A 16,807-nucleotide genomic window follows, 5' to 3' on the forward strand; every position below is an offset into this window, starting at 1 on the left:
AGGATTTTTATTTTTAAAGAAGGGGTAAAGGTACGCATGGAATATCCGGAATAAACAACCTGCAGGATTGAAATTTGGTTCTTCAGCATTAAGAACTGGTGTTTTGGCTCAGTTCTGATCAGTTGCCTTATTCAGGGGTGTCCAATCTTGGCAACTTTAAGATTGGTGGACTTCAATTCCCAGAATTCCCCAGCTAGGCTGGCTGGGGAATTCTGGGAGTTGAAGTCCACCAGTCTTAAAGTTGCCAAGATTGGACACCCCTGGCCTTATGTGATAAAGAGAACTGGGATTCCACTGAGCTAATATCCTTAACAACATATGTTTCTTTAACCTGACTGAAGAGGAAATACTACTAAAAATTTTCAACTGCGCAGAAATGGATAGATTCACCTTGGAACTCAAGGATAAAAGTGAAACATTGTACTATAAAATCTGGGCAAAATTCTACGAATGGTTAGATAAAAGGAGGATAGCCGAGACAAATGTGTAGTGTTAGACTAGAATTATATACGTTATTATAGATAAATATGTATGTGAATTGTATAGATAGGTACATGTAAGTTTAGATATGTATAATTGTATAGGAATAAGGTATAAATTATTATTATACTATGTTTAAATAACGTATAAGGGCTAAGGAATATATTATTATATTATCATTAGTATATTATATATTAGTTTAAAGTGTTGGAAGATGCTTGAGGCCAGTGAAGTCATATCTATGTTCAATGTTTTTAATTTTGAACTATTAATAAAAAACTTTTTAAAAACAACAACGTATGTTTCTTTCAAATAGGGAGTCTCCATATTTCCTCAACAGCTATGTGGGAGAAAGCGAATGCATACAAGGCCCAAATATGCAATTGACAGAGAGATTGTATCTGGAATATTAATTTCATTGTGTGGAATCTATATAGGCTTCATTGCTGATGAGCAGAACATCATGATTTCCAACAGATACCTTCAGCAGGATCATCAACCCAACATGCCAACCTGTGTTGTTATTTAATGAGTAAGAAGCAATTTTTTGGTGATCAGGAGATGAGAAATTTATGAAGACGACATATAAACGAAAGGACCAGCTTTATGGGTCTTCAACGCTATTATATCAAGGGGAAACAACCCTTGCCAAGGTTTAGGTGCCCTGCCTAGGCCTATCGGTACCAAAAATCACCTAAGATTTATGAACTAGGTGGCTGTGGCTGCACTCTTAACATTTTCCAACTATTTAAGGTGGGCAGTCCCTGAGCTTGAAAATGGAATCCTCAATATTTTGGGGTTCCCAGAGAAACGGTAAACGTGCCCGGTGACAGCATGAACTTCTGCAATTCTCTTGGTCTGTGCCTGTGTGTGTGAATGAAACTGCAGGTATTTTAAAAGAGAGAAATTGTGTTGAAGTTCTGAATGCTTCATCACTGGAAGCTTTTAAGAAGAGATTTGACAACCATTTGTTTGAAATGGTATATAGGGTTTCCTGCCACAGCAGGGGGTTGGACTAGAAGACCTCCAAGGTCCCTTCCAACTCTGTTATTCTATTCTATTCTATTCTATTCTATTCTATTCTATTCTATTCTATTCTATTCTATTCTATTCTATTCTATTCTATTCTATTCTATTCTACTCTACTCTACTCTACTCTACTCCTGTTCTATTTCTATTTCTATTTCTATTTCTATTTCTATTTCTATTTCTATTTCTATTTCTATTTCTATTTCTATTCTAATTCTATTCCATTCTCTCACATTCCCCCTCTCACAGATTTCAGGTTCATTTAACAACTGTGGCAACAAAGGTTGTAAAATGGGGTAAAACTCACTGAACAGGTGTCACACTTAGCAACAGAAATTTTGGGGTCAACTGTGGTCGTGAGTTGAGCACTATGTATAATAGAAACTAAAATTTTAATAGAGCTTCCAAAGTTTCTATAGCATCAAAGAGCGTGGTAGTTAATAATTTCCTTTGTTTATACAGAATAAGAAGAGGAAGGAGGACATTTAAATGACTATGTGATTAAGCTTAAAAGTGTTAAGTATCACTTTAAAGGAAGCTTCCTCTTACTGTTATTCATAGGCTACTCCAAGTGTTTTTCTTATTTAATTAGCTTATTTTCTAAGGGAAGGAAAGATGGGATAAGAAGGCAGGGCCACGGGTAGTCCTCGACTTACAACCACTCATTTAGTGACCGTTTGAAGTTACAAAGGCAATAAGAAAAATGCTTTATGACCATTTTTCACAGTGATGACCATTGCATTATCTTCATGGTCATGTGAGGAAAATTCAAATGCTTCCCAACTGACTCATATTTATGACGGTTGCAGTGTCCCGGGGTCATGTGATCACCTTTGTGACCTTCTGACAAATAAGGTCAATGGTGGAACCAGATTTCTTTAACAACTGTGTGTCACTAACTTAATAATTGCAATGATTCACTTAACAACTGTGGCAAAAAGGTCATAAATTGGGCACAAAATTAACAACTATCTTGCTTAGCAGTGGAAATCTGGAGTTCACTTATGGTTGTAAGTCGAGGACTGCCCGTATAGAGAGGGAAAGGATTATATCTGTATCCTATCCAGATAGGAATCAATTGATGCTTCTGTCAAAATCTTCTGTACTCCAAAAGAGTAAATAGCAAAAACATAGAAAGTTCCACCAAGCTCTAGATAAAGTCAGCAATCAAAAATCATCTCCTAGATCTGTGATGGCGAACCTATGGCACGTGTGCCACAGGTGGCACATGTAGCCATATCGGTGGGCACACGAGCTCAGCTCCAGCGGGCGCCAGCTGATTTTTGGGCCTTCTGGGCCCACCAGAAGTAGGGAAACAGGCTGTTTCCTGCCTCCGGAGGGCCTCAGGGGGTGGTGGGGAAGGCCCGTTTTTCTCTCTCCCCAGGCTCCAGAGTCTTTCCCTCAGAGTCTGGGGAGGGTGAAAACAGCCTTCCCCACCCCCCCGGAGGCCCTCTGGAGGTCAGAAACAGCCCATTTGCCAACTTCCGGTAGGACTAGAAAGGCTCTGGAACCTGGGGAGAGAGAAAAACGGGTCTTCCGGTCCCACTGGAAGTTGGCTAACGGACCTTTTTTCGGCCTCTGGAGGGCCTCCGGGGGTGGGTGAGTAGGGAAGGCCGTTTTTGTCCTCCTCAGACTCCTAGAAAGGCTCTGGAGCCTGGGGAGAGAGAAAAATGGGCCTACCGGGCCATCGCGTGCCAGGAGCGTGGGGAGTGAGGGGGGTCGCATAGAGTTATGGATGTGGGCACGTGCGCACGCAACCCCCCTGTGCTACCCCTGCTCCTGGCATACAATGGCAAAAAGGTTAGCCATCACTGTCCTAGATTAAAGAAATTCTCCCCTCTTTGTATAAATATTCACACTCCTGAAGGTAGAAATGCATTCTTTGTTTTTAAAATTTGGGAATTGTACTACATAGCTCATTCCTTGACTAAAATAAGTACAGGTAGTTCTTGATTTACAACAGTTCATTTAGTGACCATTCAAAGTCACAATGGCACTGATAAAAGTGACTTAGGACTGATTTTTACATGACTGTTGTGGCATTTCCCCATGGTCGCGTGATCAAAATTCAGACGCTTGGCAACTGGCATGTACTTATGACTGTTGCAGTGTCCCAAGGTCAGGGGATCACCTTGCGACCTTCTGACAAGCAAAGTCAAAGAGGAAGCCAGAGTCACTTAACAACCGTGTTACTAGCTTAACAACTGCAGTGATTTACTTAACAACCGTGGCAAGAAAGGTCATAAAACGGGGGCAAAATTCACTTAACAAAGTGTCTCCATTAGAAATAGAAATTTTCGGCTCTATTGTGATTGTAGGTCAAGGACTACCTGTATAAATCATCTGATACTATAAACACTATTTATTTCAGAGAATTCTTCCTGCTATGCAGCTGTTAGAAATCATTTTGAGGCTGGCTGGTAAATACATAAATACTTTACTGAACAATTTTTGTATCGTTTAAATATTTTGTAAGCCACTTTCCCCCCATTTATAAGCAAAAGAGAAAAAAAGGCCTCAACAAACAAACAAAAAAAGAGAATTGTAAATAAAAAGGCTGTTTTCCAGAAATTTTTCATTTCTTTCCATGACTTCACATCTTTACTCAGGAGAAAGTCATTTTCTAGTTAGTTCTAGTTAAGCAGCTGTCTTAGTTCCAGTTAGTAGCATGGTCATCAAACCCACTGGATTTTTAAATTTTTTTCTGAACAGTCATAAATCCCATTCTAGCTCTGTTAACCGCCAAAGATAGAAAGACAGAGACAGAGAAAGAGAAAGAGAAAGAGAAAGAGAGAGAGAGAGAGAGAGAGAAAGAGAAAGAGAAAGGGAGAGAGTGACTTTTCATATAGAAGGGGATACAATTGCTTTAAACTTTATTTTATTTTTTTTCTGATGACCAGAAATTTCTGGACTCAAAAAAAAAAAAAAAAAAAAAAAGAGTGAGGGGGAAGGAAAAACCACACATGCTCAGACTTTCAAATTATGCCAAGATAAATATTTATTTAAACACAGCAGGACTTACAGATCACAAAAAAGAGAATGGTATTACAGGAGCTCAAAGGAAATCATCAGAGTCAAAGCATGCAGGCCAGTCTTTTGCAGAAGAGAGAGATATCAAAGCTGTTTTCCAAAAGGCACATTCACACAGGAAAAAATGTCAAGTTGAAAATAAAAGGCATCAGAGAAGTGGAGGAAAAAAAGAGACAGCCGGAAGGAAGAGATCTCTACCCCGGTTCTGATTCGGGGAAAAAAGTTTTGTTTTGTTTTTTCTGATGCAAAGGTTCTGCCAGTTTTTGCAAACTCAGCAAATTGGCCCGTCTTCCAGCTGTTTAATCGTGCACTGCAACAGTTTCCAAAAGGGTCAATGGGGGGGGGGGGGCAAATCAGGGGAAGGGTGGGGAAGAAACCCCCACCCACCCACTCCAAGGCCAAGACAATCCAATCCAATCCAATCCAATCAGACAGAACCGAGAAAAGGGTTCTAAAATTTGGCAGAAAAGTAAAACGACAGGTTGAAATTAACAAGCAGAAGGTTATAAACATTGGTCAAGATTGTTAATTCCACAATCGAGCCAGGGCATTTCGTGTTGGTTACCTTCCCGTTCACAGAATTAAAGAAACAAAGTTTAAAGAGACAGTATCCCCTTGAAAGAGCTCGAAAAAGCCTCTCCTTTCATTCCTGCGGTGTTAAGAGCATTTACACTGTAGAGTAATTGATTTAAATATCCTTTCCCCCCCTTCACCATCAAAGACATTAATTCCTTCTAGTCCCCCGATAGCTGGGATTTTGCTTGCGTAAACTCTCAAGCGTGGAAAGATTAAACGCTAGTTTTGTTTGCAATGTATGCTAATACTGGAATAGACGGATGAGAAGAAGTCCTACATAATTTAGGAACTCCTCTCTGAAACCACCAGAAAAGTACCTTGGAGGAATGGAAAAAGGGAATACTGTCCCTTTCTGACAATTCAGTTTACAGACCAAATAGAAACGAGCAAAGAAAAAAAAAATCTGCTTTCAATTAAAGTGATAGAGTATATATGGAACATTACCAATTCAGAACTTGAAAAGTTTCCCCCTCCTCTCTCTGTGTGTATATATATATATATATATATACATATATACAGTATATATATATATACATATATACAGTATATATATATATACATATATACAGTATATATATATATATACATATATACAGTATATATATATATATATATACTGTACATTAGAGCTTAGGGCTGTGAATGTATTTCAGAAAAGGTGCTTTGGAGTACCAGTCTGTTAACTCTTGAATCAGCTGTGAGAACCTGGGAAAAGATGTAGCTGCTTTAAAGGGGTTGGAGATACGTGCTACATACACGGATCCGGTATGATTGCTCTTTGGAATCAAATCTGGACCACTTCACAGCTCTAATATATACACAGAGAGAAGAAAAGAGAGAAGCAACAGGACAGAAAAATAGTTGATTTATCAAATTAACAGTAGACAGAAAGCCCCAAGAAAATATAGACAAGAAGGAATTTTGGAGTCGGAGCGGATGAAAACTACTTCTTTGTCATTTAGCTATCAGCATCTAAGGCAGTTTCTCTCACCCCTGGAAATTGTAAGCGGTGTGGAATTCAACTCCCAGAATTCCTCAGCCATTCACCCATGCTGGCTGGGGAATTCTGGGAACTGAAGTCCACCCCTCTTAGGGAGTTGCCAAGGTTGAGAAACCCTGATCTAAGGTTTCAAAAAAATAGCTGAGGATTCGCCATTCCCTTTCCTCTTAAGAGTAAATTTTTCTTACGCCTTAATTGCATTTTATCATTGAGTCTGCATCAAAAAGAAACTGTGGAAAATGCCACCTAAGCTTGATTCCTAGCCAATAGTTAAAATACTTAAGCAGTGGATCTTGGTTGGCATTAATCACTTCTTTGGTACAGCTGGAATGGCAAGCTGTCGATATGTGTTCTAGGATTTTTGATTGAGAGAAATCCACTTTTGATCCCTTAATCATGATTGGGAAATGGAAATATTAACCCTGAACAGACCCTTGGCACCAGAAAGTAGATAAACACTTGATTTTTGGAAAATAAGGAATGGGGAAATCATTCTCTATAAAGTTTAGCATCAAAAACATAATACCGACTTAATCAATCTCAGGATCCAGAATGCATCTCTCGGTGCAAACTGAATGGCCATCATCAATCCTTGAATTGCTATGGACAATTACCGTAATTTATCAAACTCTCACTAAAATGGATTAGAAAAATAGTAGGAAAAAAGTGCTTTTGAAAAACTCAAAATTAAAAAAAAAATATTTCAAGGACAAGCATGGTAGGTACCAGGCTACTGGTAAACTTACCATGCCAGATCAAACATTTAAACATCCAAAAACAAAAAAAAGGTTTAATTCTTCACGAAGCAAATTTACTCCTGATATTTCAAACACCCTGTTAGAGAAATCCCCTTCTTCTAAAACCACCAAAGGGGTTTGTTTCTATGTTTCCCTACCTAAAAATAGACTATAAGATTACAGTACAGTTATTTTTTTTCTCCTCTTTCTCTTAGGATCTTGGGTGGGATAGAGGCAAGTGAGAAAGAAACAGCAACTGATGTAGAAGTACATGGTTTGCTGGAGCAACTATTTCCTTGCCACCTATATTAATACTGATTAACCCTTGTTTGTGCTGGAATATTGTGATTTTTTCCCTGTTTTTTTAAAGGCCACAAAATTCAGTGATCTACCCACTGAGAAATTGTACCCAAAAAAAATCACTAGCCCATGAGGTGTTTAGTTTAATGATTTACAACTAAATTGGAGATAATTAATTCATTCTCTGTACGGTATTTGTTCATTTCCTGAAGAAAACTAAAAGGAGGAAAATTCAATACTTCCTTGCTTTTTATTTCATTCGGGACAATTAGAGAGGCATTAGTGTTGCTTGCCTTTCAAGTGATGCAAATGGGAGAGACCAATCCGCTATGTCCTTCTCACCTATCATAGTTTAGTGCAGGTGAGACAACCCAAGGAATTGGCCACACCTTTCTATTCCAGGTATTTGAGAGGGCACTGATATTCTGTGGGACCTATGGAAGGATGGCTTCCAACCTACTAGCAGTTGATGCAAAAGGATTGGTATCCAGTAGAATAGTGATCTCATGTTTTCCTAGATCAAAGCCTGTTATTTGCACCCTGAGACAGCTAAGCCATTAATGACTATTTCAATGCCAGTATTGGGAATCTATTTTGCAGACTGCATACCAGAATGGGAAAAAAAAATGCATTAATAGCACCATTCTGTGTTTGCAAAGCAGTCAAAGTTGTCTCTGCGTGAACCCGAAATGTTAAGAAAGCCATCGATTCACAGCGGAGGGAAAATATCACAATTTCTAGCATTAAACACAGCTAGGGTCTGGGCTTCTGTTATTATTGCTAATTTCTTCCAGAATACACAGAGATGACAATCTAATGATCTGTGCAAATGTGATATAGCAGCTATATTATTCAAAGTATATTCTGGTGCAGAAATTGCATGAGGCAGTATTTCAAGTGAATACTGGATGGATCTTCAACGGGGTTGGACTAGATGACCTCCAAGGTCCCTTCCAACTCTGTTACTGTTTACTGGGGCCAAATTAGAGACTGACCCCCCCCCCCCCTTAAACACGCATTGCCTTAATCTGGTCAGACAGTGCTTTTAATACCTATGACTAGATTTAATACTGAATCAAAACCATAACTTAAAACTGACCTTTAAAGTCCCAGTTACACTGACATTCTGATTGATTTAACAATTGGGATTAAGGTACCATTTCATTGGGATTAAGGAAAAAGGAACTGGAGGCTGTTTTCATAGTTTAGAGAAACACACCTCTGCATAGGCCAGAGCTAGGTAATTTCTTTCCAATGCTGGGATTATTAAAAAAAAATCTTTGCAGCTGCAGGAAAATTCAAAAGACAGACCTGTGCTTTGGAGAAAAGGAATGCCCACGCAACAGGATCAAATCCCTTTTCTAACCAGTTAGCGCAACCCAAAGCAGCCTCTTGCTGGTTCTGTCTTACACTGTTAGTGACACAACCGAAGAGTTATTTTGCCTAAAACTGGGGTTGCTAAGAGGACATACTGTGCAGGACAGGATCTACCTCAAAAAACCAGCCGATCTAGAAATTACATAGTAGGACAACCAATTAATACTGCTCGATTAAAGAGATGAGAAGCTAGCCAAAAATACAGATTCCGGAGGCTTTTCCCATGGCAGGGTCGGCACAGAATACTGAAATTCAGCTCATGAGACCAGCACTTTGGCACTTTCCCTGTAGCTTCTGTTACCAGAGCAATCTAACCAGTTCCTCACCTGCTGCTGGTGGATGTTGACCACTAACCATTGGTAAATCCAGAGAGCTATCAGACAGGACATGCTTAAGGTCTCCTCCCACGTCTGCCAGTTTCATGTCAAACTGGACAGAGAGGGCGTCTTCCGAATCCTCTTTGCCCACGCTGCTGCCCCCAATGGATGGGAGGTCGAGAGACTTGACGGATGCCGAGTCCTCCTTGGTATGCTTGAAAGCGGCCAGTTTGTCGACGAGGGATTTTTCCGAGCTGGAGGAAAACTTGCTCGAGTGGAAATCGGCAAAGTCGTCTTCGCTTTTCACCGATGAAGGAGTATGGTCTTTGAGGTCCTCGAATCCCAACCCGGGGCTGTCCAGAGACAGCTGCTTGAAGATGTCGTATTTGTTGGAAGCAGCAACGGGACTCTGCCCGTTCTTCATGGCACTGGCTAAGGAGCCAGTTGAGGGAACCGAGTTGGCCTCGTGCTTGAGGACCCCGTATTTATCATCCAGTTGCTGCTCCAGAGAGACGGCGTTGTTGTTGAAAGCCATGAAGTCTGCAAACTCGTCCTGAGTGGTAGCCGAAGGACAACTCGACAACCCTCCAAAAAGGTTGAAGTCGGCAAAGTTGCTGGCCAGGGCCGAGCTGCTGCCTGGCGTGGGAAGAGTTGTGGCGGCCGATATTGTGTGTGATGGTGTAGCAAAAGTTGCCAGTTTGGGGGAACTGTACGCGGATGGAAAGAGAGCGGGTTGGCTCTCTCCAGTTGAAGCTGAGGAGAACAGATCCAGGTCTGCCAAATTCAGAGAAGGCTTTGCTTGGGGTTGTGGTTTGGACTGTATGGAAAGAGAAGAGAAAGAGGAAGGAAATGTTTTGTCCTTTGTCGGCGGTTCTAGTGGAGAGATGCTGTCCGCGGTTTTGAAATCGGTGAAGCCGTCGTCTGTCCCCGGGGATTTGAAATCGGCAAAGCTCTCACCTGGAAAACAAGAGAACAGATAGCAAAGTCCGTAGGTTTTCCTGAACATTTTAACGGGCTCAACCGAGTATCGTATCTGCTAACTCCCACCTGGTTCAAAATTCTCCCTGAACTATTTTTATTTTGTCCACTTTCCATTTTATTTCTCCTCAAGGACTCCGGGTGAATAATCTTTTAATGTTTTCCAAAATAAAAATGCATAAATAAGAAGTAATAAGCACAAAAATGAGGTAAGTTAAGGAATGGAAGGTTCTGTTGATTCCAAGGGAAATGTAGGGGGGAAAGTGACAGAACTTGGGGGCGGAGTTAAAAGAGGGAATCAGCCTAGAATCCCTACATAATAATAATAATAATAATAATAATAATAATAATAATAATAATAATAATAATAATAATAATAATAATTTTATTTCTATACCGTCCTTCTCCCGAAGGACTCAGGGCGGTGTACAGCCAATTTAATTTAAACATAGCCAAGGTCAAATCTCCTTGAGTGTGGTTGACTCTTATCTAACCAGGTTAGCTGAGAAGATTCCTGTGCATAGGCATGAATACTAATAAAGGAATATATTTGTAGCTCAGGGTTGACATGAGGGGTCCTTGGTGCTCTCTGAGCTTGTTTTATTTATTTATTTATTTATTTATTTATTTATTTATTTATTTATTTATTTATTTATTTATTAATTAGTTCAATTTATATGCTGCCCTCCTCCGAAGACTCAGGGCAGCTTACAATGCACTTATAGCAATAGCCTTCATTCTTTTGTATATACCTGCTTATTAGGGCTTTTTGGCCCCCCATAAGCGGTGATTCTACAAAGTCAGTTTATTGCCCCCACAATCTGGGTCCTCAATTTACCTACCTCGGAAGGATGGAAGGCTGAGTCAACCTTGAGCCTGGTGAGATTTGAACTTGCACTAATTGCAGGCAGCTGGCAGCTAAGTGCTACATAACAGCACTTAGTCCGCTGCACCATTAAGGCTCTTCTTGCAGATGTTTTCTTACCCAAACTAGGTAACATCATCAGTGCTAGCAAGAAAACAAGCAAGTTCAGAGAGCACCAATGACCCCTCATAGACCTGAATAGCAACAAATCAATTTAATTGGACCTTCAGGTGTGGACCTGACCATTTGTGCTTGACCAGAAAGTACGTAAAGTATGTATTTATGCACCTTCTCCTCTTTTGGTAGCCAGGCGGAGCCCTTAATATTAAGTTATTGTTATCCACTGGGGACCAAGCTATGAGTGGATCTTTTTAAAAATTATTTCTGGAATATATAGACTGCTCCAATCTTCTGTCATGATTCTGGGCAGCTGACAGAATACAGCAGTAAGGAATAAAAGATTAAAAACAAAGATCGTACTGCCCAAAAGTGAACGTCTTGGAAAAACTAAGGTCCCTTCAAAAGACCAAAACATCAGACGCTAACACAAACCTGGGATTAGAGGCAGATTTTAATGGTCTGTTTCAATAGGACCTCAATGGGAGCCATATAAATCCCCCCCAGAGATGGATGGTGTGTGGGCAGCGGCCATGAGAGGTGAACTCCACTCCCTTGGTCTCACCAGGTGAGCTGTGGGACCGGGAGCACACCGAGCTTTGTCAGAATGTGTGGTATGGCCAAAAACTATGAGGGACAAGCGTTCCCACAACTAATCAGGTCCTCTGTCACGTGGAGCCTTTTATGTAATAACTAGCACCTTCTAACAGAAAAGGATATTTGCAGCTAAGGGTTGAACTGTGGAGTCCTGCTGGTGGTTATCTTGCAGATAGGAAGAGCCTTGGTGGCGCAGCAGACTAAAGTGCTATTAAGTAGCACCAGCTGCCTGCAATTACTGCGAGTTCAAATCTCACCAGGCTCAAGGTTGACTCAGCCTTCCATCCTTTTGAGGTAGGTAAAATGAGGACCCGGATTGTGGGGGCAATAAGCTGACTTTGTATAAAAAAAAGAACACCGCTTGGGGCCCCCCGAAAGCCCTACTAAGCAGGTATATACAAAAGTATGAAGGCTATTGCTTAACGCATTGTAAGCCACCCTGAGTCTCCGGAGAAGGGCGTCATATAAATCGAACCAATAAATAAATAAATAAATAAATTTCATTACCCTTGCACTGATGACATGACCTAGTTGGGTAATGAAATGTCTGCAAGAAAACCACCAAGCTCAAAGAGCAGCAAGGAGTCTACCACTAGCGCCATGAAGGCACTCAGGAGCCTACTGTCAACCGCACAATTCACAAAGAGGACGTGTTACATGCCCTTAACTGCCTGTGCCACCATTTTGGGTGATGGTGACTTTTTCTAGAATGCTGCAGCATGAGTCTGTTTGCCATCTTAGAAACCCACAAAACTACATTTTGGACTAAAGGGGTTTCTGAGGGACATGAGAATTTGGGAGGCCTTCCGAAGTTCTAGGGTGCGAATTTCTCACCATTGCTGTGAAAGAAATGAGTGTGTTGTGTTATTTGTAGTGGTGTGTGTGTGTTTGGGGATTGTTATGTGTGATGGAGTTCCAGTGAGTTCTAGGGCCACCTTAGGCATGAAAGCTGGCTAGGTGACTTTGGGCCAATCACCAGGAGCCTGTGAATTCTAGTTCCGCCTTAAGCATGAAAGATATCTGGGTGACTTTGTGCCAATCATTCTCTCTCAGCCCAACCCACCTCACAGGGTTGTTGTTGTGGGGAAAATAGGAGGAGGAAGGCGCATTGGGTATGTTCACTGCCTTAAGTTATTTGTAAAAAATAAATAAATAAAGGCGGGATACAAACATATAAATAGAAATAAATGGGGTCATTAAGAGTCTACGTTGATTTGATGGGCCATCATTATAACTAATCACATACAAATGGTTAGTTTAAAACGGAATATTTACTTAACTTCTTCAAATTTGGCTTAACCCATTCACCAGCAGGAAGTAGAAACAACAAAATGGCGAAGAAAATAACTTTAAATTCAACGCAATTTAACCTTTGTTCTTTATGTCTGTATCTACCCAGCTACAGCTACATCCATGGGCAAGCACACACTTCATTTTTAATAAAATATTCAAATTACCATCACCAAAGCCAAAATAATAATAATAATAAAAACAATAAAAAACACCCAGTCAAGTCAGTTTCCCAAATGCTGCAGTAGCAAATCAACAGATCGGTCTCTGAGGCAGATATAAATTCTGAGCAGTTGGGAGATTTCAGGGAGATTCTCCTGAAAAGTGGTATGAGTATCACCTTTCCCGAAGCTCATTTGTGAAACTGACAGTTACCCCAAGACCAAGAAATGGGCACAGCAAAACTTGACTTACAGATGGGTTGCAAGCTTTTCCGTTAGAAATGTAAGCTGGTGAAAGGGTTAAAAGTGATAAAAAAACACAGTTCAAAACCAACTTGCCTCTTTTGCCTGAAAATGAAATACAGGTAGTCCTCGATTTACAATTATTTCTTTAGTGACCGTTCGAAGTTACAACAGCACTGAAGAAAGTGACTTATACCTGTCTTTCACATTTACGACCGTTGCAGCATTCCACCCCCACCATGTCCCGTGATCTAAATTCGGATGCTTGGCAACTGATTCATATTTATGACAGTTGCAGTGTTCTGGGGTTATGTGATTCCCTTTTGCGACCTTCTGGCAAGCAAAGTCTATGGGGAAGCCAGATTCACCTTAAACCAGTGTTACTAAATTAACAACTGCAGTGATTCACTTAACAACTGTGGCACGAAAGGTTGTAAAAGGGGGCAAAACTCACTTAACAAATGCCTCACTTAACAACAGAAATTTGGGGCTCAACTCTTGTACATAATTAGCAGACTGTTGAGTTGTGTAAAGGAAAATTGTAATAAAAATTATTTGGGAAAAAAAATTACATTACAATTTTAACAAAAGGAAAAAAAAAGAAAGAAATTTGGGGCTCAATTGTGGTTGTAAATCGAGAACTACCTGTACTGGGCTACCTAACAGGTTTCCACATGGCAGAAGAAACTTTTGAACTCATTCAGTTAAGCATGTAGAAGATGTCCAACAAACCCATCACGCCTATCATGTTAACATTATTCACAGCACAAAAACAGTACTTTCAGTGACAATGAGTCAATGAGGATATTGTTTCACCATTTTCAAGGATATTGTCCCTTAATTCCCACCACCTTTCTATAATTATGTTAAAATCAAACATGGATGCAATATTTAGAGAGTAGGTAGATGGTCCTCACTTTTTAATAGTATTTTTAAACAGCCCCCCCCCACACATGATCTACAGGGGCATGGCAGGAATAAGAAGGTTCATGGCTCTTTCAGCTCCTAGTAGAGACTTCAAAACCCATTTTAGCCCTGTGTGTGTGTGTGTGTGTGTGTGTGTGTGAAGATAAGACAAATAGGCTGCTGAATGTTAATAGGGCAAGCCCTGGGGAATGCATTCCTATGCTACAAACTCATCAGATAGTAGAACTCAAAGTTTCTTTCTTTCTTTCTTTCTTTCTTTCTTTTTTCTTTCTTTCTTTCTCTCTTTCTTTCCTTTCTTTTTCTTTCTCTCTCCCGCCTTCCTTCCCTTCCTTTTCTCTCTCTCTCTTTTTCTCTCTTTCTTCCCTCCTTCCTGCCTGCCTGCAATTTTATTCTACATCCCTATATGACTCACTTTCTAGAATATTTTGTGCTTATTATGCTGTAGCAGGGTTATGTTACAGCTGAACTGGCTGTGAACCCAAGTTTAAAAATGCATCTCTCCCAATCTGGAGATATATAAAGAAAGCTGGTTGCATCAAACTAACCTCAGCCATTGTTACTCATGGGATAACTGCCAACCCTCTTCTAAAACCACACACACATACAGACACACACACACACACATACACAAACAAACATTTACAGACAGAAAAACCATGCCATGCAGAAGAAATGGATTTTGATGACAGAAATTACATCTTTCTCAGAATATGCAAGATACTTAACCTCATAGACCTTATGCAGATTTCCTTTCTAATTATCTGCTTTAAAAGGACCTCTCATTTCTTGCAGGTACATACATAAGTAACAATACAGGGAGATTTGGATAGTAAGTTTATAGCTTATAAATTAAATGAATGAATGAATGAATAGAATACAATACAATTCTTTACTGGCCAAGTGTGATTGGACACACAAGGAATTTGTCTTTGGTGCCTATGCTCTCAGTGCACATAAAAAGACAAGATACATTCGTCAAGAATCATAAGGTACAACACTTAATGATAGTCATAGGGTATAAATAAGCAATCAATTCATACTAGGAAACAATCAATATAAAACGTAAGGATACAAGCAACAAAGTTACAGTCATACAGTCATAAGTGGGAGGAGATGTGTGATAGGAACGATGAGAAGGCTGAAAGGAAGGAAGGAAGGAAGGAAGGAAGGAAGGAAGGAAGGAAGGAAGGAAGGAAGGAAGGAAGTTGTGTCTCTTTTTTATGGTTCTCCATAACTTAGCAATAGCATTAGACTTATATACTGATCCATAGTGCTTTATAGCAGGGGTCTCCAACCCCCGGGCCCATTTGGAACGAGGCCACACAAGCTGCGGGCGAGCATGTGGGAAGCTCCATTTGCACAAGTGGCAGGTGCTCACACTCACGTAGGAAGCTCCATTTGTACAAGCGGCAGGTGCATGCACCCGCCCCTTCTGTAAAATGGAGCTGTGAGCAACAAGGCACGCCTGCTGCTTGTGCAGAACCAACTCCTGTCCCCTCCCCACCGGTCTGCAAAGCCGGAAAGGTTGGAGACCCCTGATTTATAGCTCCCTCTAAGCGGTTTACAGAGTCAGCCTATTGCCCCCCAACAACCTGGGTCTGCATTTTACCAACCTCGGAAGGATGGAAAACTGAGTCGACCTTGAGCTGATCAGGATCAAACTCCTAGCAGTGGGCAGAATTAGACTGCAATAGCAATAGCAATAGCACTTAGACTTATACAGCACATTACAGTGCTTTACAGCCTTCTCTAAGCGGTTTACAGAGTCAGCCTATTGCCCCCCAACAATCTGGGTCTGCATTTTACCAACCTCGGAAGGATGGAAGACTGAGTCAATCTTGAGCCTCATCAGGATTGAACTCCTGGCTGTGGGCAGAGTTTGCCTGCAATACTGCATTCTAACCGGCTCTTGCATTTAAAGAGAGGCTGCTTATACAGGCAGTCCTCAACTTACAACAGTTGGTTTAGTGACTGTTCAAAGTTACAATGGCACTGAAAAATGTGACTCAGGATCATTTTTCATACTTACGACCTTTGCAGCATCCCCATGATCATGTGATCAAAATTTGGATGCTTGGCAACTGGTTCGTATTTATGACAGTTGTAGTGTCCCAGGGTCATGTGGGCGCTCCCATGTGATGCCTCTCCTGTGCGAGCTGCATTGGCTTCCAGTGGTCTTCCGGGTGCGCTTCAAGGTGTTGGTCACCACCTTTAAAGCGCTCCATGGCATAGGACCTGGGTATTTGCGAGACCGCCTTCTGCCGCCGATAGCCTCCCACCGACCAGTACGCTCCCACAGAGAGGGACTCCTCAGGGTGCCGTCAGCCAGGCAATGTTGGCTGGCAACCCCCAAAGGGAGGGCCGTCTCTGTGGCAGCTCCTGCCCTCTGGAACGATTTGCCCCCGGAGATACGAAGGATACCAGATCTCCGGGCCTTTCGCCGTGCCCTAAAAACTTTTCTTTTCCATCAAGCAGGGCTGGCATGAAACCCCCCCCTTTTTTAGCTCTTTTAGTTTTTTAGCTTTTTAAGTGTAAATTAGGTTTTAATTGGATTGTTTTAAATTGTGAGCCAAAGTTGTATAATTCTTTTTAATTGATTTTAAATTTTGTATTGGTATGTTTTTTATCTTTGGCTGTGCACCGCCCTGAGTCCAATAGGAGAAGGGCGGTATATAAATTGAATTAATAATAATAATAATAATAATAATAATAATAATAATAATAATAATAATAATAATAATAATGTGATCCTTTTCTGTGACCTTCTGACATGCAAAATCAAT

At 40.8% G+C, this 16,807-nt stretch overlaps 1 protein-coding gene across 1 annotated transcript in view; it reads right to left on the reverse strand.

Moving 5' to 3' along the window:
• SYNRG (synergin gamma) overlaps window positions 1–16,807 on the reverse strand; it is an 88,358-nt gene that overhangs the window by 23,067 nt on the left and 48,484 nt on the right. Inside the window, 1 exon segment of the mRNA XM_070945304.1 lies at window positions 8,856–9,803. Coding sequence (XP_070801405.1) covers window positions 8,856–9,803 — 948 coding nt within the window.

Source organism: Pituophis catenifer, unplaced genomic scaffold (assembly GCF_029215685.1).
Source record: "Pituophis catenifer annectens isolate HBS135680 unplaced genomic scaffold, rPitCat1.0.hap2 SCAF_1, whole genome shotgun sequence".
Classification (NCBI taxonomy): Eukaryota; Metazoa; Chordata; class Lepidosauria; order Squamata; family Colubridae; genus Pituophis; species Pituophis catenifer.